Raw genomic sequence first — 23990 nt, 5'->3', positions numbered from 1 at the left:
TTCTAAACCGTGGTCTTGATGTCACACGACAATACAAAGGTGACATCAACCCCACAAATATGAACCCCACTTGCCACGGCCATGGGCCAAATGGGAAGAGCTGGGTAAAGCTCCAGAATTGGTGTATCTAATAGATGCATTGTTTCTGGGTGGCTGTGGGCTGATATTTTGAGGCTAGGGGGGGGGGCAATATCCCTGGGCCCTTACCAGCCTGAGAACTTTAGCCTCCAGATGTCTGCTTTAGCTTGGCAAAAATGGTGAGGACCCCTGTTAGATGTCGAGTTCCCGCCTCCACACAGGGGGAATCTCGAACCATGTCCGCTACAGTCTCCCATTCTTCTCCAGCTGCAGTGGAGCCTGCTCAGTGGAGAAGTCGGTCCCAGTGTCTGGCTCTAGCTGATACTGTGTGACTGGTTACTGCTGCCTTTCCAGGCTCTGCCTTTGTAGCCAGCACTGATCAGCAGTGAGCATGTCTTTCTGGGAATGAGTCCTGCTTTTCCCATACTGAGCATGCCCATGGGACGACCTCCCATTGGAGGTCGGGGGTCACATGCTCAGGTCCTGTTGCAGCTCCTATTGGACCATCAGGAAGGTCCCGTAGCACTACTGTTATAAAAGGTTCGCATGGCCGCTCGGCCATGCGCTAATGTATACTTGATAAGGTGTGTGTAGATGTGTGGCTGTCGCTCCTTAATCATTCCTCTTTCTAGTGTTGTTGACTGCTTGCGAATAGTGAATGCTATCTAGCGCCCGACAGTGCTACCTGCACACCAAGAACACGTTACAGTGCCTTTGCAGTGCCCGCTAATATGGCACCATACGCAGTCAGTGCACTTTCCTGACAGCCTGTCAGTTTAGGGTGGGAATTCCCACTTGGACTCAGGGCGGGCTCAAAAGCCATCGAGGGTCAGAGCGGGTCCAATCACCAGTTAAGTGGGGTGATTCATAGGGATCCCACTAGTGTCTTTGAGCTGCACCCTGTGACTGCTAACAGAGCATATCGTATTTGTGACGACTCTGTGAAGCAACAGAATTCGCTTCTATTCACACTGGGTGAGGTCTAACCCACGTGTGAGCAAGCGTCCATCCACCAATACTGAGCAGCAGGTGTCATCTCTGCACGTTGGACCCCGGACTGCGAACGCACCTCATATTCTCTATTACTATTATTTGGTGCATTCCGCCAGTCCTAACAACCCCACACCATGTTTTTAAATTATTTTTTTTCCATTCTATTCTTGATAACCAACCTTGCTAAAGATGATAGAGGAGATTTGAAGCCCGCAGTTGTAAGTTTTTCATGGCAGGTTATCAAAAATATAGGGGAATCCATGCTGGGGTTTTTTTGTAATTATTTATTTAGAGCGCAGGTGCCCGCTGATGAATACTCCCATCAGCTACTGCCTGCTCGTGCTGTTATTAAAGAAGACAACAGGAGAGCAAATGAGTCAAACAAACATGCCACTTATTAAACAAACGTGAAAAATCTTTATTAGATATAAAGTTAAAAACATACACAGAGCTACCATAAAGTGTATGTACAGGACAACGGAGCAATCAATATATCCAGTGACGGCATAGCAGAAATGGGTGTATGGACAGATACCAAATAATAAGGAGCGGTAGGACTATACCTCCATGATGGGCACACATGGTGTGATACAATATATCAAATAGCTGCGGTAAACTTGGCAGGGGTTAAATGCAAATCGCATGGAAAGTTCAACTATTTATACATTGTATAAGTTGGCAAAAAGACGGGGGGAGGGGAGCCTATATATCAAGCATAGCATATCATGTGGCCTCCACTGCTCAAAGGCATACCCTTACCATTACCATATAACCCGCCAGATAGAAGTTACCTATACAATGAGTTAAACCCAACAAAGGGGCCACAGCCGCAGACAAATGAAACAACGGTATTTACCCATATCATGAAGGGATAGTCTGTCCAGTCCTAAGTCCCCAACGCACGTTTCGGTGCGAGATCACCTTCTTCAGGGGGCGTGGTTTTGATGGAGGATGTAACCTCCCTATATATCCGGCACTAGAAGTCACAAGGTACATTAATACCAATAGGGGCAAAGTACTAACAATAGGTACGACGCTGACAGGCCAATCGGCACGCAACCAGAGCAGCGCTGTGAAGTCACGTGGGACCGCCAACAGACACATCCGCTCTACCACAGAGCGGGCAGGAGGATATCAACAAGAGGCGGCGGCCAATGAGTAAGCACATATACTGCGCACGCGCCGTCAGCACTATCATGACGCGTCTCCAGCGGTAACCTAGACGACACAAATACACGTGTGGCCGTCAGCAAAAAACATCCGCTCTACCACTGAGCGGGCGGAAGAGTATCATCAGGAAGCGGCGGCCAATAGGTAAGCACATATACTGCGCACGCGCCATCAACACCATCATGGGGCGTCTGCAGCGGTAACCTAGGAGACACAGATACGCCTACCATACTAAATGTAGTGTCCGAAGGAGACGAGCGATCAGAACACCCTATCATAATCCCTGCTGCACAATCTCAGGGGCGAGTCGGCACCAGAACTCACCCGCGGACAGAGCAAGCAGAGAGAATTCACAAGGGGATAAAGACAGCCCACCAACATACGGACAGAAATCACTGTATAATAACAATATAATACTAAGAATGTTACTCAATAAAACGGGCAATTAAATAAATATATCCAAAATAAATATGATAACTGTATCTATGCCTATAAAGGAAAAAAGCCAAGTACAGAGAAAAGGCAATTGCCAAAGAGCCACTACTGTCTGGGCTGGTAACACCCGGGAGGCTGGCGCCCCACCCCCACCATGCACCAAACCAAGACAGGAGGCAATGTGCAATCACACGCGTAATATAGATAAATAATATCATGAGGAAAAAGTCATAAACTTTAACAGACATAACCACATATAGATCACAAATAATTAGTCTTCATGATATAATAACTGCAAAATGCTGAGTCCATACTAGGGTCAAATTTTCTCCTTAAAGTGTGACAGCTTGAATGGCTTCAAAGATGCCCCTCCATGGTATAAGATGCGTGACTTCGACGGAACATAGGGGAATATCTTGAACAAGTCGTGCCGTACGAGTACTGATCAATAAGTTGCGCTAGCGAATAACTAAAACAAAAGAAATATAAATAAAATGAATAAAAGAGAACACCAAAACCAAGATTAAAAGACAAAAACAGCAGCGGAAGCTCAGGCAGGGGCGCATCAGGCAAAAGGAATAAAAACAATGCAATCTCACCACAAAGTAGAGATTACAGGAAAGAGGCAAAACCATGTGATTCATTAAGGCCGCGTGGAGACATTGTGCCCAATACAGTGATCCACCTACATTCTTTCTGGGCAAGTAGTCGCTTAATGTCTCCACCACGGATCCCGAGTTGAATATGCTGGATGCCCCTAACCATGAAGGATTTAGGATCACTCTGATGGTATGTGCGATAGTGTCTAGGTATGGTTTTTAACAAGGATTCATCCACAACCGAGGCAGATGCCAGTATGTCACGTACATGCTCTCGGGTACGAATTCTCAACTGACGAGACGTCAGACCAATATAAATCTTGTCACACCCACATGTGGCGTAATATATCACCTGTGTTGTCGCACAGGTGATATAATGTCTGATGTCAAAAATACGTTTCCCGTCAGATGAGGTGAAGGTAGTGGTTCTCAGCATATTCTTACATGCCATACATCTCCCACATGGAAAACAACCGTGGGGTGGTCCATGTGAATTAAAGGGATTGTTGACTGCTGGGACATAATGACTGTTAACCAGCATATCTCCCAAATTTTGGCTTCTTCTAGCTGTCATAAGTGGATCCGTGGATAGGTATCTGGAGAGGATGGGGTCAATCTGAAGTACATTCCAGTGTCGCTTGAGACATTTCCTCATCTCTGTCCACTGGCCATTGTATGTTGATATGAATCTGATATATTCTTCACCCTTTTTTATTTTGGACTGGCCATGTAGCAGAACAGGGCGGTTACTTTTTTTTGCCCTTAAATAGCCTTGTTTTATACAGCGTTCACTGTACCCGCGCATCCGAAACCTATCATGTAGATCCGCCGACTGAGCCTCGAATTTCTCTTGCGATGAGCATACACGTCTCATTCTGAGGAATTGGCCTACTGGGATGGCCCTAATGGTAGCTGGAGGATGGCTCGAACTCGCATGCAAAAGTGCATTAACCGAGGTGGGCTTCCGATACACATCAGTCTGCAACTGCAGATGTTCATCAGTGAAGATTTTAATATCAAGGAAGTCCACCTCGGTCCTGCTATATTTATAAGTCAATTTAATATTATACATGTTCGAGTTCAAGCCATCCTTAAAGTCCTGCAGCTGCTGTTCGGTACCCTGCCACACAATGAAAACATCGTCAATGTAACGCAGCCAGCACTGCACATGGTCCGCCGCCTGGGCGCCCTCTCCACCAAAAACCTCTCTCTCCCAAAATCCAAGGAAGAGATTGGCAAAAGAGGGCGCACAGGCCGCCCCCATGGCAGTGCCGCACTGCTGTAAATAAAAGATGTCACGAAAAACAAAAAAATTGTGAGTAAGGATGTACCGAAGCAGCTGCAGGACAAATTCACACAAAGGGCCATCCCAGTTGCTGTTGGCAAGAAAAAACTGGCAGGCCCGGAGGCCATCATCGTGTCGGATGCACGTGTACAGCGATTCAATATCTGCTGTGACGAGTATCATTTCACTATCCAAAAACATACCGTCAATTCTCGACAGAACGTCCATAGTGTCACGTGCATATGAAGGAAGTGATTCCACAAGAGGCTTAAGATAATGGTCTATGAACCTACATACAGGTTCACAGAGTCCACCCAGGCCCGACACAATGGGCCGGCCTGGCGGAGTCCGTGAATCCAATTAAAGTTGGATACACCAATCAACAAGATAAAAAATATAAAACTAACCAACTGCAGGTAATTAACCTGTCTGAATATACCTTTACTCAGGCTCAATTGGAGGTTCTCTCTAAGGGTTTGACATTTTCACCAACTAATAATTTTGATTTTTTTACAGCTATAAAAGATTTATTTTTGTTTGCAAGAAAACTAATACTCAAAAAATTACACAGCAAAGGAAATGGTGGGCCTGAAGCACAAGCAGAGATGGAAGCCCTTAAAGCCCTGGAGGAACTTCTAATTGAGCAGGAGTCAACGGCTGCAGGTACGTTCCCACGTTTCATATATCCACGATCCACTCGCTTTCCCCCCTTGTCGGCTTGCCCTGCTGTCGATATTTTTACCAGATTGGTAGCGAAGGACTTTGAACATCTTACCACCCGCCGTAGAAATGATAACCTCACAGCACAGCAGCGTCTAGCTCTTAAGGATTTGAGAAGCTATAAGGATATTGTGATCAAGCCAGCCGACAAGGGGGGAAATATTGTGATATGGCCACAGTGGATGTATGAAAGGGAGGCTTATAGGCAGCTGAAAGACAAGAAAACATACTGTCGCCTTGATCGTAACCCTACAGCAGCTTTCTCGGCAGAACTTGAAATGATTCTACAACAGGCTGTTGAAAAGGGTATTATTCCCAAGAAAATAATGGAGGGACTGCTGATCAAAACTCCTAAAGTCCCGACCATTTATTTCACACCTAAGATCCATAAGGATTCACGGACTCCGCCAGGCCGGCCCATTGTGTCGGGCCTGGGTGGACTCTGTGAACCTGTATGTAGGTTCATAGACCATTATCTTAAGCCTCTTGTGGAATCACTTCCTTCATATGCACGTGACACTATGGACGTTCTGTCGAGAATTGACGGTATGTTTTTGGATAGTGAAATGATACTCGTCACAGTAGATATTGAATCGCTGTACACGTGCATCCGACACGATGATGGCCTCCGGGCCTGCCAGTTTTTTCTTGCCAACAGCAACTGGGATGGCCATTTGTGTGAATTTGTCCTGCAGCTGCTTCGGTACATCCTTACTCACAATTTTTTTGTTTTTCGTGACATCTTTTTACAGCAGTGCGGCACTGCCATGGGGGCGGCCTGTGCGCCCTCTTTTGCCAATCTCTTCCTTGGATTTTGGGAGAGAGAGGTTTTTGGTGGAGAGGGCGCCCAGGCGGCGGACCATGTGCAGTGCTGGCTGCGTTACATTGACGATGTTTTCATTGTGTGGCAGGGTACCGAACAGCAGCTGCAGGACTTTATGGATGGCTTGAACTCGAACATGTATAATATTAAATTGACTTATAAATATAGCAGGACCGAGGTGGACTTCCTTGATATTAAAATCTTCACTGATGAACATCTGCAGTTGCAGACTGATGTGTATCGGAAGCCCACCTCGGTTAATGCACTTTTGCATGCGAGTTCGAGCCATCCTCCAGCTACCATTAGGGCCATCCCAGTAGGCCAATTCCTCAGAATGAGACGTGTATGCTCATCGCAAGAGAAATTCGAGGCTCAGTCGGCGGATCTACATGATAGGTTTCGGATGCGCGGGTACAGTGAACGCTGTATAAAACAAGGCTATTTAAGGGCAAAAAAAAGTAACCGCCCTGTTCTGCTACATGGCCAGTCCAAAATAAAAAAGGGTGAAGAATATATCAGATTCATATCAACATACAATGGCCAGTGGACAGAGATGAGGGAATGTCTCAAGCGACACTGGAATGTACTTCAGACTGACCCCATCCTCTCCAGACACCTATCCACGGATCCACTTATGACAGCTAGAAGAAGCCAAAATTTGGGAGATATGCTGGTTAACAGTCATTATGTCCCAGCAGTCAACAATCCCTTTAATTCACATGGACCACCCCACGGTTGTTTTCCATGTGGGAGATGTATGGCATGTAAGAATATGCTGAGAACCACTACCTTCACCTCATCTGACGGGAAACGTATTTTTGACATCAGACATTATATCACCTGTGCGACAACACAGGTGATATATTACGCCACATGTGGGTGTGACAAGATTTATATTGGTCTGACGTCTCGTCAGTTGAGAATTCGTACCCGAGAGCATGTACGTGACATACTGGCATCTGCCTCGGTTGTGGATGAATCCTTGTTAAAAACCATACCTAGACACTTTCGCACATACCATCAGAGTGATCCTAAATCCTTCATGGTTAGGGGCATCCAGCATATTCAACTCGGGATCCGTGGTGGAGACATTAAGCGACTACTTGCCCAGAAAGAATGTAGGTGGATCACTGTATTGGGCACAATGTCTCCACGCGGCCTTAATGAATCACATGGTTTTGCCTCTTTCCTGTAATCTCCACTTTGTGGTGAGATTGCATTGTTTTTATTCCTTTTGCCTGATGCGCCCCTGCCTGAGATTCCGCTGCTGTTTTTGTCTTTTAATCTTGGTTTTGGTGTTCTCTTTTATTCATTTTATTTATATTTCTTTTGTTTTAGTTATTCGCTAGCGCAACTTATTGATCAGTACTCGTACGGCACGACTTGTTCAAGATATTCCCCTATGTTCCGTCGAAGTCACGCATCTTATACCATGGAGGGGCATCTTTGAAGCCATTCAAGCTGTCACACTTTAAGGAGAAAATTTGACCCTAGTATGGACTCAGCATTTTGCAGTTATTATATCATGAAGACTAATTATTTGTGATCTATATGTGGTTATGTCTGTTAAAGTTTATGACTTTTTCCTCATGATATTATTTATCTATATTACGCGTGTGATTGCACATTGCCTCCTGTCTTGGTTTGGTGCATGGTGGGGGTGGGGCGCCAGCCTCCCGGGTGTTACCAGCCCAGACAGTAGTGGCTCTTTGGCAATTGCCTTTTCTCTGTACTTGGCTTTTTTCCTTTATAGGCATAGATACAGTTATCATATTTATTTTGGATATATTTATTTAATTGCCCGTTTTATTGAGTAACATTCTTAGTATTATATTGTTATTATGCAGTGTTTTCTGTCCGTATGTTGGTGGGCTGTCTTTATCCCCTTGTGAATTCTCTCTGCTTGCTCTGTCCGCGGGTGAGTTCTGGTGCCGACTCGCCCCTGAGATTGTGCAGCAGGGATTATGATTGGGTGTTCTGATCGCTCGTCTACTTCGGACACTACATTTAGTATGGTAGGTGTATCTGTGTCTCCTAGGTTACCGCTGCAGACGCCCCATGATGGTGTTGATGGCGCGTGCGCAGTATATGTGCTTACCTATTGGCCGCCGCTTCCTGATGACACTCTTCCGCCCGCTCAGTGGTAGAGCGGATGTTTTTTGCTGACGGCCACACGTGTATTTGTGTCGTCTAGGTTACCGCTGGAGACGCGTCATGATAGTGCTGACGGCGCGTGCGCAGTATATGTGCTTACTCATTGGCTGCCGCCTCTTGTTGATATCCTCCTGCCCGCTCTGTGGTAGAGCGGATGTGTCTGTTGGCGGTCCCACGTGACTTCACAGCGCTGCTCTGGTTGCGTGCCGATTGGCCTGTCAGCGTCGTTCCTATTGTTAGTACTTTGCCCCTATTGGTATTAATGTACCTTGTGACTTCTAGTGCCGGACATATAGGGAGGTTACATCCTCCATCAAAACCACGCCCCCTGAAGAAGGTGATCTCGCACCGAAACGTGCGTTGGGGACTTAGGACTGGACAGACTATCCCTTCATGATATGGGTAAATACCGTTGTTTCATTTGTCTGCGGCTGTGGCCCCTTTGTTGGGTTTAACTCATTGTATAGGTAACTTCTATCTGGCGGTTATATGGTAATGGTAAGGGTATGCCTTTGAGCAGTGGAGGCCACATGATATGCTATGCTTGATATATAGGCTCCCCTTCCCCCGTCTTTTTGCCAACTTATACAATGTATAAATAGTTGAACTTTCCATGCGATTTGCATTTAACCCCTGCCCAGTTTACCGCAGCTATTTGATATATTGTATCACACCATGTGTGCCCATCATGGAGGTATAGTCCTACCGCTCCTTATTATTTGGTATCTGTCCATACACCCATTTCTGCTATGCCGTCACTGGATATATTGATTGCTCCGTTGTCCTGTACATACACTTTATGGTAGCTCTGTGTATGTTTTTAACTTTATATCTAATAAAGATTTTTCACGTTTGTTTAATAAGTGGCATGTTTGTTTGACTCATTTGCTCTCCTGTTGTCTTATATATGTTCTGAGTCGTTTTTTTGCCCCTAATAGATATGCTACTTAGCATTTATACGCCAGTCGACGTATGGTATTTCTGGTAGATGAATATGTATTTGGGACTATTTGTATCATTCGTGCTGTTATTAGTGGCAGCAGGAGTAGGCTGATGGGAGTGGTAAGCCCATCAGCTGATGCCAGTGACCGGAGGTAAACTTTTTGCCTTCACTCACAGCTGCCGGCTTATGCTGTTATTTGACAGCATGGGAACCATGGCTCTCTGACCAGCAGTAATGATTTTAAGGCTGATCAGAGGCAGTGTTTGCCGTGCAGTCTTGCACATGATAGCACGGCAATCTCTGCTTGTTCGGCCTCCCATTCAAGTGACTGTGGTCAGTGTTCTGGTACTGATCTGGTACCAAAACCAAACTCTTTCTAACTGTTTGGCAAACCTGCTGGACCCGAAAGTCCAAGGGTCTGCCCATCACTAATGGTAAGTGACTGATTCATGCAAACAGCAATGATTGGAGGCAGCAAAGGAAATAAAGCATATTTACATATTGCCCTAGTTAGTAAACACTGTACTGCTATAGTAAACTCTACATTTGGTGAATAGTGTGCTCATTGAATGGTCTGTGAGCAACATTTTCTAGTACATAAAATGTATACAAATATTAAAAGTCTATGAAAACAGTCTATGATACTGCCCTAAGATACCTAACCCAAAATGAGGAACGAAAAACAAGAACTAATCCAAGAGTTGCTCTGTGTTTAAAATACCCATAGAATATGTCAGCTATGAATTCCTGAAAAGCTGAAGAACGAACAGCGATCCCTTAAAGGGAATCTGCCAGTATTATTGTCCCTCCTAAGCTGTCTATATGGGCATGTGGGTCATGGGAAGCTGAATAACATGATATCTTGATATCTGCAATCTGATGTCTTATTCCATAGAAATCCATGTTTTCCTATAATGTAAATGCGCTGTTCCAAATTGTGGTCCGGACACTAATTTTCACGAGAATTTGCCTCTAGAGATTATTTTAAATGGGGAGTTACCAGTTTGAGACAAATAACTAGCACAGAAGAGTAGAGCTCAACTTTGTGTCATTATAAACACATTAGCGGCTGCAGCTCTCACAGATTTGCTGTATTGTAAAACTTGCAAAACTGGTTTCCTGTGAGATGGAAGCTAACTATCGGACAGAAGCCTGCAGCTGTGTCAGTTATAATCACACACAGCTCAGCAGTGAGATCAGGGGAGCTTTTATGTAAAATAATCTCTGGAGGCAGATTCTCATGCCATCAGTGTTGGGCCCATAGCCATGAACTGCTCATTTACATATAAGACCTATGTAGATTACTTTGGAATAAGATATTGTATCACAGATATTGAGGTGTCATTTTATTCAGCTTCCTGCACCTGCATCCTAATACATACGGCTTAGGAGGATTGATCCTACTGACAGATTCCCCTGAGACGTGTTTTCTTTTCAACTGCATCTTCAGAAAATTGCTGAACATTCTACACATCTATTTGACTTTTCATAATTGCTTGAATGGCTCTTTTATATAATATATTTTACACTATTACATATCTGTTAAATATTGTCTCTAACTTTACCATCACAGTGAGGAAGGTAATTGCTCCAGCCAGTAGCTGTGCACTCTCGAGTTCTTTCTCTGCTCGCCAGGCGATACCTGAAAATCAGATTACTTAGAGTTATTTATACATTAAAATGTGGGATTGTTTGCAGAGGAAAAACATGGCAAAATTATCCATAACATATCAGCTTATAATTTTGAATCTATCTAGGTTGCTTGATTGAAGATAAAATGATCAACGTCCCAACAACAACACAATTAGCACTGGCAACATCACTTTTGGTTTACTTAATGTCCATTTATTGCAATACATAAATGCTGTAACATTATATTACTAAATCTTACATATAAAGTAAGATCTATTGTGAAATGCTTAATAATAATATTATTTCTGTGCAGTATTAATCCCATTGCAGACCCTGGAAAAGTAAGAGTGGGTTGTTAAATTCACAGTTACAAGTGATGGTAAACAGTATATGCAGTTCTATTTTGTAGAGTTAATTTATGGAAAATTCTTACAAGGAATATGTAAGTTTAAACCCACCTAACCTGTTTGAATGGGCATGTGGCCTTGTGAAGTATTAACTCATTAGTACCTTTTATAATGCTAAGCTGTTGCCTGCATTTTGAGAAATCCCTGTTTCTAGAAGTATGCAAATAAAGTGTTAGTGCAGTGGGTGGGAGAATGCACTTAACAAAACTTTGTTTCCTTGAGCTACTAACATTCTTGGTGCCTCTCTTTCTCTGTTGATCAATTGCTAATGTGCATCTAACGTCAGTCACCATCCAGGAAATCATATGGTTGCACTGTTCTATTGTGTTGTACTCTCTCATCAGCCGATGCCTGTGATCAGCAGTAATCTTTTTACCGCCTGTTACAGCAGCTAGCTCATGCTATTATCTAATGGCCTGGGAACTGCAGCTCTCTGGCTGGTGGTAATAATCCTACCGATGATCAGTGCCGCTGGTGTTTTTCATGCTGTCACACAGATGACAGCTTGGGAAACACCCAATGCTTTGGGTGCTGAGTTTGAACAGTAACACAGACTTCTTAGAGAAGTCTGTGTTGGGGATCCTTGAACGAACATTAGGTGTTCAGTACTGACCTGTTATGACCTGGTGGTAAGGACAATAATGGACCTGGTGGTTAAGAGCACACGGAATGACCTGATAGTTACTAATAATATAGGACGAGCTCTGAGACATGGGAACTCTGCTGACCGCAATCCCTAATCCTATCACACACACTAGAAATAGCCGTGGATTGCTCCTAACGCTCCCTATGCAACTCGACACAGCCTAAGAAACTAGCTAGCCCTAGAGATAGAAAAATAAAGCCTACCTTGCCTCAGAGAAATTCCCCAAAGGAAAAGGCAGCCCCCCACATATAATGACTGTGAGTAAAGATGAAAATTACAAACACAGAGATGAAATAGATTTAGCAAAGTGAGGCCCGACTTACTGAACAGACAGAGGATAGGAAAGGTAAATTTGCGGTCAGCACAAAAACTACAAAAAGACCACGCAGAGGGCGCAAAAAGACCCTCCGCACCGACTCACGGTGCGGAGGCGCTCCCTCTGCGTCCCAGAGCTTCCAGCAAGCAAGACAAAATCAAAATAGCAAGCTGGATAGAAAAATAGCAAACCAGAGAAAAGCAAGCAGGAACTTAGCTTCTGCTGGGAAGATAGGTCACAAGAACGATCCAGGAGAGAACAAGACCAATACTGGAACATTGACAGGTGGCATGGAGCAAAGATCTAAGTGGAGTTAAATAGAGCAGGCAGCTAACGAATTAACCTCGTCACCTGTGGAAGGAAACTCAGAAGCAGCAGCTCCACTCGCAACCACCAGAGGAAGCCCATGGACAGAACCAGCCGAAGTACCATTCATGACCACAGGAGGGAGCTTGACAACAGAATTCACAACACTGACCCCAGCAAAACTGTTCAGGTTTGCTCATTTTTAGTGTCTATGTGTTAATTTATGTGTTTGTATGTCCCATCTTTGGTTTAGGTTCATGAGACCTTTTTACATTTTTAAATGTCCTGAAAAAGGTTACAGGGGTATTCACATTTCCAAGATCCTATCTCAATATGTAGTAGGTGTAATAATAATAGCAAATACCTCCAATTAGTTATATAACCATGGATATCTAAGATCCTGCAATGCCTGCACATGAAGAAAGAGACAAAGTGAATCAGAAAAACTGTACTACATTTGTAATTGAAGGTATTTGCTAATATTATCATCATACCTACTACACATTGGAATAGGATCTTTGGAGATGGGACTATCTGTTTAAGTTTTAATGGCCCTGATCCGAGATGGAATGGGCAAAGGGAGTACTATGTACTGAAATGCTCCCTATTGAGAGTCTCTCAGTGTTTCTTGGAAGGCTCTCAGTGTAGCTTGTAAAAGTTGATACTGTATCTCCACCACAAAAGGCTAATAGTTACTGACAGCAAATACTAATAGCAAATAGCAAACTGCTCTGTGGTTTGTGACATCACCAAACTATGGAAAGGTCCACAGAACAAAAGGAAGATGATGGTCCTATGCATTTCGAAGGTATAGCCATTATTCCTCAGGGATTGAACTTCCTCTTTGTTTGTTAAGTGTATGTAGAGATACATTCTCTCAGACTGATTGTTAACCCCTATTATACCATTTTAGATCTACTGCATAAATGCAAATAATTTTACTTCACTATTAAGTCCAATTGGTTTAAGACCATTCAATCAAAATATCCAGCTGCAGGGTTACATGCTCATATGAATGGTTTAGAGGAGTCCAACTTACTGACAGATTCCATTTAAAACAAGTGGTAAGTGGTTAACATGGATTCAACTCACCCTTCATCACAAGTGTATTCAACAACAGCTCCAAAAATGAATGACTCCTCATTTGTCAACTCAAATGATCCAAATGGTATATCACCTGGATGCCCACATGGTTTTTCTGTATATAAAATAAAATCATTTTAATTCACAATATTTATTATTGTAATCAAAATGTATCATGTTAAGATCATTTATTGGTTGTTACATTTTATAGGTGTTCAAAGTTGCTACACGGTTCCCATTTCCTAAAAACGGGGAAATCCAACTTTATACCAAACAGCGGGAAACATCTACTGGTAGGAATATGTTCACACAGATCTACTCCAAAATTGACACAAAGAATTCTTCAAATACACTTAAATTCCTAAAAGGGACCACATGAAACACCATCAGTTACAGTGACAAAAAGTGCTTTACTTTCTTTTATCAGGTGCAGTTACACTTTGATGTATAGCAATAGTATGTAGCTTTGGGATCTCACACTGTTACTCTGATTTTATTGTCTCGGATTCTGTATTAATTATATTATAATATACGATTTGCCTCTCAGTTGAATACACATGTATTATACATTATTTTGAATTTTCATATATCGTCCTTATACTTAACGAATAAGGCTTTGTTCACATTAGTGTCATGGCTTCCATTTAATGCAGAAGAAATAACTGTATGTGCTAGATCTGAACTTAAATACATAACTCTTAATACCTGCATATTTGTGAAATGTCCATAAAACATCCCAGACAAATCTATTGTTTGGAGCAAATTTACCAACTATCTTTGAGGTCTGTAAGAAGGTCACAGAAGATGGTTGATATGCTTTCTCTGACAAACTGACCATTGTAAAGAAAGCCTGAACTAAACACTGCCATGGTTCTCCACTGATCATAGCTGATTGCTGGGGGTTCCAGCATGAGAACGCACTGTAAACAAATTATTGTCAAAGACCCTATTAAAATTAGAAATTCTCCAAAGAGGAGAATAAAAAAAAACTGTTTGGCATTTTTTGCTTCTGATCCATTTAACTACATTTGCAACTATGTTTATTTAAAATGATTTACAGTTTTTTAAATGAAGCTTTAAATAGGTGATACATAGTGTTGAGCCAACCCCCTAGTGTTCGAGTTTGTTTGTTTCATCGAATTGGGGCATATTTGACGAATGTTCGTTGAACGTTCGACGAACACCGTCGAACCCCATTGAAACCAATGTCAGGCAAACACATAGAAAACACCTTAAAAGGTGTCCAAAAGCTGACAAACTGCTCAGAAGACACAACAGACACATGGAAAAGTCACAAGTACATATAGTCATGTGAAAATAAAAGAGGTGGAGGAGTAAAAGGAGGAGGAGACACAGATATAGGCATGACATGCCCTTCTAAAATCAAGAAAGGCTGGAGTAAAAATCTAAAATCAGCCTACCAACACCCAGACGTCGTGACAAAAAAAAAAATATAAATAAATATCTTTAGGTAGAATGGCGGGTCCATTCAGAACATTTTCCTTAGAAGACGTAGTGGTATCCCAGTTGGGAGTCGCGCCAAAAAAGGAACCCAATACATTCAGACTAATCCACCATTTGTCATATCCAAGGGGCAGGTCAGTAAACAACAACATTGACGCCGAACCAAGTACAGTGCTATATACTTTACCTCCTTTGATGAGGCAATCAGGCGGGTCAAGAAGTTGGGAAGGGGCACCCTAATGGCCATAACAGACATTGAGGGGGCGTTCCGGTTACTACCTGTGCCTCCGAATAGTGTCCTCCCATTGGGCTGCTTCTGTGAAGGAGCATACTACATAGATCGCTGTTTGCCCATGGGGTGCTCAATATCCTGCTCACTATTTGAGGCATTTAGTTGCTTCCTCGAATGGGTAGTCATGGACGTTTCAAAGAGGGCACATATTATCCATTACCTCGATGACTTCCTATGCCTGGGACCAAAAGATTTGCCACAGTGTGAATACACGCAGTAGTCCCCCTGTGAGAAGGAGAGAGCTCGAGGGAGAGCGGACACCCCAGAGCCGAGGGGTTAGATTGAGAAAGGAAGAAGGCGATGTAGCTTGCTTCATGGATGGGGTACTCTGCTGAGTAGCAGAAACTGCCACTAGGCCCAAAAGGATTTCCTGGGCTAGATGCCGTTAAAAATTAGTAATTACATAGGGGGGCGTGGCCAGCTGCTGAAGGAACAGGACGTGCTTTCCCTGTGCACCTCTGCTGGACTCTATAATCTACCTATTTTAACGCTATAAAGAACCAATCCACTATACCTGAAGGTACCATCACCTTGCCCTCAGTCCCTGGAGACATTATCTTTCCATATTGGACACTGACTAGCATCACAGACGCTGCAAGAACTTGGGCCTAAAGATGGGCCTGGTCAGAGACACCTCCGGCCCGCCTTTTCATTGCGGCGCGCTGCGCTCCTCTCCCCTCGTTAGAAGAGGTATTTCAACATCCCCCCCTCCTGTATAGCTGGAAGCCGGAGGTGCGCCCCTGGGGCTTTGAGGCGGTGGGGGAACCCGTGATGGGCGAGAGGCCACAACTCTGTCGGCGGTGTTTCCTGCCCGCCGCCTCTCTCGGCCGCCATTACTGCTGCTGATCTAGTGACGGCGCCTGCTCACCTGGCCGCTCGACGCTCCGAAGCTACCTCCTGCCGGGCCGCCTGAAATCTGACTTGTCGCCGTTACCACCGAGGCTGCTGGTGGGGCTGGCCGCAGGGAGAGAACCGCTTTAGTTTATAGCAAGGCTGGGGTGACACCAGGCCCCTGTATCAGTCAAAATAATACATATAAGGCTCATCAAAGTCACTCTTTACCCCCTGGGGCTGTGGGAAGCCAGCTGTGGGGATCAAAAGCAGTGACATACAATGCTTGCTGCGATCTGGGGTTCATCAGAGTTACTCTTTATTCCCTGGGGCTGTGGGAAGTCAGCTGTAGGACTAATAGCAGTTACACACAAGGCTTGCTGTGATTTGTGGTCCCACTTCAATAAAGAGAAGAAGCTATTTTTGTGGTACTACACTATCATCTAACGGTGGCATAACGGACCTGTTTTTTTTTTCTTTTCTTGGGAGCATATTACAGCTCTAATCTGATGCAAGAACGACACTTACTGCTCAGACTGCAATAAACCGCCTCACATATTAATAGGGATAAAAATCCCTTTGTTGAACGCTACCTTTAGGAGCCAGCAATACAGAAGCTACTTCATGGTACTACACTGCCATCTCATGGTAGCATAACGGAAGTGCTATTTATTCTTTCTTCCAGACCTCAGTCCTTTTCAGTTCAATTTCATTGTTTTTTTTTCTTTTTTTTTTTCATATATTATATTTAGTTTTTCTGGACTTCCGCCAAAAACAAAAATGGTTCAACACCGGGGCGACACCTATTGCTAAGTTTATAAAGAGTCGCTCTACACATAAAATGGACAACTAACTCTTTTCTGAATTTTCAAGTGGTGATCATTGCACATCACGCCATCAGAAGCTTAAACATAGGCAAATCAAACAAAGAGCGTGATAAAAGTACGATTAAAGCTCTAACCAAGAGCCAGAAACGCAACGCTCATGGTGATCTCGATAAATACCTTAAAAAGAGACCTGATGTTACACAGACCCCTTAAAAAAACCATCTAAGAAGCTTATCTCCCCTGACAACTTGGGAGACTCAGGTTCTAGCGGGGATGGTTCAGATTGTGAATCTACCTTGGAGGTCTCTGTACCAATCTCCAGAGCCTTTATGAAGAAGCTGCTGGTGCAAAGTATGAAACCGCTCCTGGAGGAAATATCTGGCTTGCGGGCAGACATACAACAAATGGGCCAGAGAGTGGAGACCTTTGAGTCGGCTGACGCGGAAGTGACAGATGCAATAATTTGTTTACAAGACCAACTCCTTCAACAACAACACCAGCTAAACACAGCCCTCCTGGCTGCGGAAGATCAGGAAAATCGTAGCAGGAGAAAGAATATTAGGTGAGGTATTCCTGAATCTTTTGCTCGTGAATCCCTGGACAAGTTCTCCAGGGAAATTTTCTCTAACCTTCTTGGCAAAGAAAGAGCCTACCCAATTGTAATCGAAAGAGTCCACCATGCCTTCAAACCCAAGCCAAAACAGAACGATCCCCCAAGAGACGTCATATGTGGCCTCCTGAGTTTCATTGACACAGCAGCCATTTTAGCCAGTGCAAAAGAACAAGACAGTCTCTCATATGAAGGCTCCAAACTACAAATTTTTCAAGATCTCGCCCATCCACCCTTGCAAAGAGGAGGATTCTCAAACCCCTTCTAAAAGAATTGAGATCAAGAGGCTTGATATACAAGTGGCTTTTCCCTTTTGGTCTCACTATTACAATGGGCAACCATCAGATCAGAATACGTTCCCCTGCAGACCTGGAAAGCGCTTGGAAAGTTCTTGACATTACACCAATAGACATTCCTTCCTGGATGCCAGTTGACACGGGATGGAGCCTCCCTCAGCTGACGAAGCCGCAGGAGTGGTCTACCAAGAAGAAACATGCCTCCCATAAACCGAAGAAATCCGTCTCTAAAAACCACCCCACTTGACTTCTTTAAAACAGTGTGATAGTTTATATTTGGTTGGCGATCTTTTAGTAGCCTGTTCTCTAGTGCACTGTTCTTTTTTGACTACACACTTATACCGTGACTCAGTCTCTCTTCCATTGTTTTACTAGGCTCGGCGCTCTGGACAAGTTTTTCGATGTTTATGTTATTCTTTCTAGACTGCTTGTTGACTGCAGCTGAGCCTGACCTTCCTGGAGTTGGTAAAACTCCTTCCACTGACTGATTAGTTTTTTTACTGCTCCATTGGTTCTTCGGAAATAATTCTTTTTTTATGCTTGTCTTTTCGGATATTTCTTTTTCCTTACAGATACCACAACTTGAACTATCTTGCCTATGTTTGGGTACTTGCACCCCTGCCCTGCGATAGGCGAGTGTCGTTTTGTACAAAGTTGGTTATTTACCCTGTTTTGTTGTTTTTTCAGGCTCTATGATGTGACAAAGGACCTCGAGGACAGGATTGATGGCGACTAATGGGGTTGATACGGGCACCGCCGCGGTAGCATCTCTTAATGTTAAGGGTCTCAATCCCCCTGCAGAGCGTAACCAGATCCTCTCACTGCTAAAGAAACAATCAGCACAAATTGTGTTTTTTCAAGAAACCCATTTTAAAGTGGGGAGAGCTCTGAATTCGTCATTCTCCTCTTTTCCCACTTGGTACAATAGCTGCTCCTCTTCTGCATCCAAAGGAGTGAGCATTGCGCTTAAAAAGGGATTTTCCTTTACGTTTGAGGATAGTTTGGCAGATTCGGAAGGCAGGTACATTTTTGTAAAAGGCCTATTGGCCAACATGAAAATAACCTTAGCTAACTTATATGCTCCCAACTCTAACCAAACTCAATGGCTTATTAAAACACTAGACACTCTCCAGCTCTTCCAAGAAGGGTTGCTGATTGTGGGTGGTGACCTAAATTTAACGCTACAACCCGGCATAGATGCTTCCAGTGGCTCTTCCTCCATATCTGAAAATGGAGTACTTAGATAAATAGGCGGTGTAGCTTGCTTCATGGGTGGGGTACTCTGCTGAGTAGCAGAAACTGCTACTAGGCCCAAAGTATTGCCTGGGCTAGATACAGTTAAAAATCAGTACTTAGATAAACAGGCGGTGTAGCTTGCTTCATGGGTGGGGTACGCTGCTGAGTAGCACAAGATGCAACTAGGCCCAAAAGGATTTCTTGGGCTAGATGCAGCTAAAAATTAGTAATTAGATAAACAGGCGGTGTAGCTTATTTAATGGGTGAGCTAGTCTGCTGAGTAGCAGAAACAGCTACTAGGCCCAAAGTATTGCCTGGGCTAGATGCAGTTAAAAATTAGTACTTAGATAAACAGGCAGTATAGCTTGCTTCATGGGTGGGGTACCCTGCTGAGTAGCAGAAACTGCTACTAGGCCCAAAGTACTGCCTGGGCTAGATGCAGTTAAAAATCAGTACTTAGATAAACAGGCGGTGTAGCTTGCTTCATGGGTGGGCTACTCTGCTGAGTAGCTGAAACAGCTACTAGGCCAAAAGTATTGCCTGGGCTAGATGCAGTTAAAAATTAGTACTTAGATAAACAGGCAGTATAGCTTGCTTCATGGGTGGGGTACCCTGCTGAGTAGCAGAAACTGTTACTAGGCCCAAAGTATTGCCTGGGCTAGATACAGTAAAAAATTAGTAATTAAATAAACAGGAGGTGTAGCTTGCTTCATGGGTGGGGTACTCTGCTGAGTAGCAGAAACTGCTACTAGGCCCAAAAGGATTTCCTGGCCTAGATGCAGTTAAAAATTAGTAATTAGATAGGCAGTGTAGCTTGCTCCATGGGTGGGCTACTCTGCTGACTAGCAGACACTGAAGCTTTGGAGCAGACCTCTGAATCCCAGGCCATAGTATGAGTAAACAGCTCTGCAGACTCAACCATCTGTGTTACCCCAAGCCATAGTGCATGTAGTTTCTAAAGGTTAAAAGGTTGGGAGAGCGACCCCACCCACCTGGAATTGACGATGCCAAAGTCATATAAAACACAGCAAGGGGACTCCAAAAGAGTCTCCATTTTTTCCAAAAATTGGGCCACAGACACCACTTAAGTGGTATCAATTTCGCCAGAGTTTCTTAAAATGGTTGGTGAGGTGATTTTCAAAAATCATCAAGCTTTTAGTCTCCCCATGATGACACAGGAGTAGAAAAGTCCTTGTGGATCCAGGATTTGTTCATCTTGATGAACATTAGTCTGTCTATATTGTCACTGGACAGCCGCGTGCGCTTATCTGTCAGTACACCACGAGCAGCGCTGAACACATGTTCAGAGAGAACGCTGGCTGCGGGGCACGACAAGATCTCCAAGGCGTGAGTGGCAAACTCAGGCCATTTTTCCAGATTGGAAGCCCAAAATAAGCAAGGGTCCAGTTCCACAGTCATGGCATCGATGTTAACTTGGAGATACTCCTGTACCATGCTCTCTAGGCATTGGATATGCGTCAGACTTCTTGTCTCCTGTGGCCTTGTAAAGGATTGAAAAAAATTGCTGTTACCACCAGATACGATGTTACTGTTACGGTTTGAGTGATGACTTGACATTCCCACGGTTGGCAAGTTAGAACTCAGAGATTTACTATGTGCACCACTGGTGTTTTGTGTAAGATTCTGTAACAGTCTCTGATGATACTCATGCATGCGTGAATCCCTTTCTATGGCAGAAATTATTTCGCCAAATTTACTTTTGTACCGGGGAGCTAAGAGTGTGGCAACCCAATAGTCGGCATTACTTTGGATTCTGACAATCTGAGGGTCATGTTGCAGGTAGTGCAGCAAGAAGGCACTCATGTGTCTTGCGCATCCAGGAGGACCAAGTCCTTGTTGTCTTAGTGGCAGCGAGGTGAGAATCATGCTTCCTTCCTCTGGTCTCTCCCTCCAACCTTGCACAACAGAAATTTGATCGAGGTCTCCCTCATCTGATGAGTCTTCCATGCCCAGCACCAGTTCGTCCTCCACTTCTTCCTCGGCTCCTGCACCTTCATCAACAGTTTGTCTGCTACCATACACCCTCGGTAATCCCTCTCTCCCACCCTCCAATGCCAGCTGCCTTGGTGCTGCCGACCATCTGGACCTTGGAGATATTATGCCTTCTGCATACGACTCCTCCTGTTCCTCCTCCTCCTCTTGTCCCACCACCTGAATCCGAATACTGTTTTAGGTGTGCTCCAGCATGTAAATGACCGGAATAGTTATGCTGATAATGGCATTGTCAGCATTAAACATCTTCGTCGCTATTTCAAAACTGTGCAGAAGGGTGCATAGGTCCCTGATCTGAGACCACTCCTGCAGGGTGATTTGCCCCACCTCTGGATCTCATTGGTCCAGGCTATACGTCATAACATATTGCACCAGGGCTCGTCGGTGCTGCCACAGTCGTTGCAACATGTGCAGAGTTGAATTCCACCGTGTGGGCACGTCGCATTTCAGCTGGTGAACTGGCAGGCCCAATGACTTCTGTAGAGATGTAAGTCGTTGAGCTGCGGGATGCGAATGGCGGAAATGAGCACAAAACGATCGTGCCCTCTGCAGAAGCCCATCTAGTCCAGGATAGTGGGATAAAAATTGCTGGACAACCAGGTTCAAAACGTGAGCCATACAATGTGTGTGACATTGCCCCGGCGAAGGGCCGCACCCAGGTTTGCAGAATTGTTGCACATGGCCTTCCCTGGCTGCAGGTTCAGTGGAGACAACCATTGATGGAACTCGGTCTCCAGAGCTGACCACAACTCCTCAGCTGTGTGACTCACATTTCCCAGACATTTCAAGGTAAACACCGCATGATGCCGTTGAGCCCTGGTGATAGCATAGTAAAGAGGTGTGCAGGATTCCTTCTGCGCAGTTAGAACATGGGTGGCATTACCAGACAGGCTTTGGGTGCAGATGGAGGACCGAGAGGCGGTTGAGGTGGCAGAAGCAGTGGAAGAACTTAGAGATACAGAGGATTGACGCGCAACTCGTGGGGACGGCAAGACTTGGACAGCAGCCCCTTCTACTGAGGTCACCATAGTTACCCAGTGCCCAGTCACCGACATGTAACGCCCCTGTCCATACCTACTCGTCCAAGTGTCTGTGGTGAAATGCACCCTGTCACACACAGTGTTTCTCAAGGGAGTGGTGATGTTGAGTGCGACATGCTGGTGTAGCACAGGCACAGCTTTCTTTGAGAAGTAGTTGCGACTAGGCATCTGGTACTGAGGCACTACGACGGACATAAGGTCTCAAAAATCCTCTGTGTCCACCAGGCAGAAAGGCAGCATTTCTACAGCCAACAGCTTGCAGATGATGAAATTCAACCACTTAGCTTTGTCATGGCTAGGAGGAAGTGGTCTTTTACTTGTCCACATCTGAGAGACCGAGGGCTGGCTATGGTGCTTAGACGGGGTTGAGTAGGGTGTCCCCTGCAAACTGCTGGTCTGTGAGGAAGGTGCAGGCGGAGATATTATGTTGCCTTGATCAAAATATGATGGTCTCAATGTCGAAGAGCGCTCAACACCATCATGTGTTTCCACTTACAAATTTACTGACGACCTGCCAATCACACTGGCTGTTGCAGGTAAAGAGGTGGAAGGTCTGCATCCAAAACCATGTGCCACTTCTGTCCCCACAGTCACAGTGGATGAAGAGGCCGTGGATGCACTTGATGGGGCAGACGGTGGTTGGCCCACTAGGCCGCATTGTAGCTCAGAGAGCTTCCCACTGCAACTTATGCCTCATATCCATGTGACGGTTCATGCATGAAGTACTCAAATTATTCATTTTTTGGCCTCTACTGAGATTTTGGTGACAAATCTTACAGACAACATGAGTTGGGTCATCCTTTGCGATGTTGTTGTCCAATTTGTCCTGAGTACGCTGATACCCCATATGTGTGGGGAAACCACCGTTTGGGCGCATGGCAGAGCTCGGAAGGGAAGGAGCGCCGTTTGGAATGCAGACTTAGATGGAATGGACTGCAGGCGTCACATTGCGTTTGCAGAGCCCCTAATGTACCTAAACAGTAGAAACCTCCAACAAGTGACCCAATATTGGAAAATAGACTCCCCAAGGAACTTATCTAGGTGTGTTGTGAGAACTTTGAACCCCCAAATGTTTCACTATAGTTTATAATGTAGAGCCGTGAAAATAAAAAAATAATTTTTTTCCCACAAAAATGGTTTTTTAGCCCCCCAAATTTTTATTTTCCCAAGGGTAACAACAGAAATTGGACACCAAAGTTGTTGTCCAATTTGTCCTGAGTACGCTGATACACTATATGTTAGGGTAAACCCCTGTCTGGGCGCACAGGAGAGCTCGGAAGGGAAGGAGCATTGTTTTACTTTTTCAACGCAGAATTGGCTGGAATTGAGATCGGATGCCATGTCGCGTTTGGAGAGCCCATCATGTGCCTAAACAGTGGAAGACCCCAATTCTAACTGAAACCCTAACCCAAACACATCCCTAACCCTAATCCCAACCCTAACCCTAACCACACCTTTAACCCTAATCCCAACTCTACCCATAACCCTAACCACACCTCTGACCCGAACATGCCCCTAACCCCAATAGACCCCTAACCCTAATCACAACCCTAACCACACCCCTAATTCCAACACACCCCTAGGTATAACCAAAAAGAACTGAAAAAAAACTTTTTAAATTGTAACTTTTAATAAATTTGGAGTAAAAATTACCCATATATACGGGTCAGGAGACAGTAACACCTTAATCTATCTTAACAATAAAATGAAAGGATAGAGACTAAACGGTGGGGGGGGGGGGGGGCGTGATCTTTCCCTTACTCGCCCTACCTCACAGCGGAGGTTGGCACC

The 23990-nt window shown here is 44.5% G+C and overlaps 1 protein-coding gene across 2 annotated transcripts in view; it reads right to left on the bottom strand.

Annotated features, from left to right (window-relative positions):
• The window catches only part of CFH (complement factor H), a 906401-nt gene that overhangs the window by 826875 nt on the left and 55536 nt on the right, over positions 1-23990 (bottom strand). For both annotated transcript variants that reach the window (XM_069737284.1, XM_069737285.1), the window contains exons 3-4: positions 13600-13705; positions 10766-10842 (exon numbers count right to left, since the gene is read on the bottom strand). In XM_069737284.1, coding sequence (XP_069593385.1) covers positions 10766-10842; positions 13600-13705 — 183 coding nt within the window. The remainder of the gene's footprint in view (positions 1-10765; positions 10843-13599; positions 13706-23990) is intronic.

Source organism: Ranitomeya imitator, chromosome 8, assembly GCF_032444005.1.
Source record: "Ranitomeya imitator isolate aRanImi1 chromosome 8, aRanImi1.pri, whole genome shotgun sequence".
NCBI lineage: Eukaryota > Metazoa > Chordata > Amphibia > Anura > Dendrobatidae > Ranitomeya > Ranitomeya imitator.
This window is presented reverse-complemented; position numbering and strand designations above follow the sequence as displayed.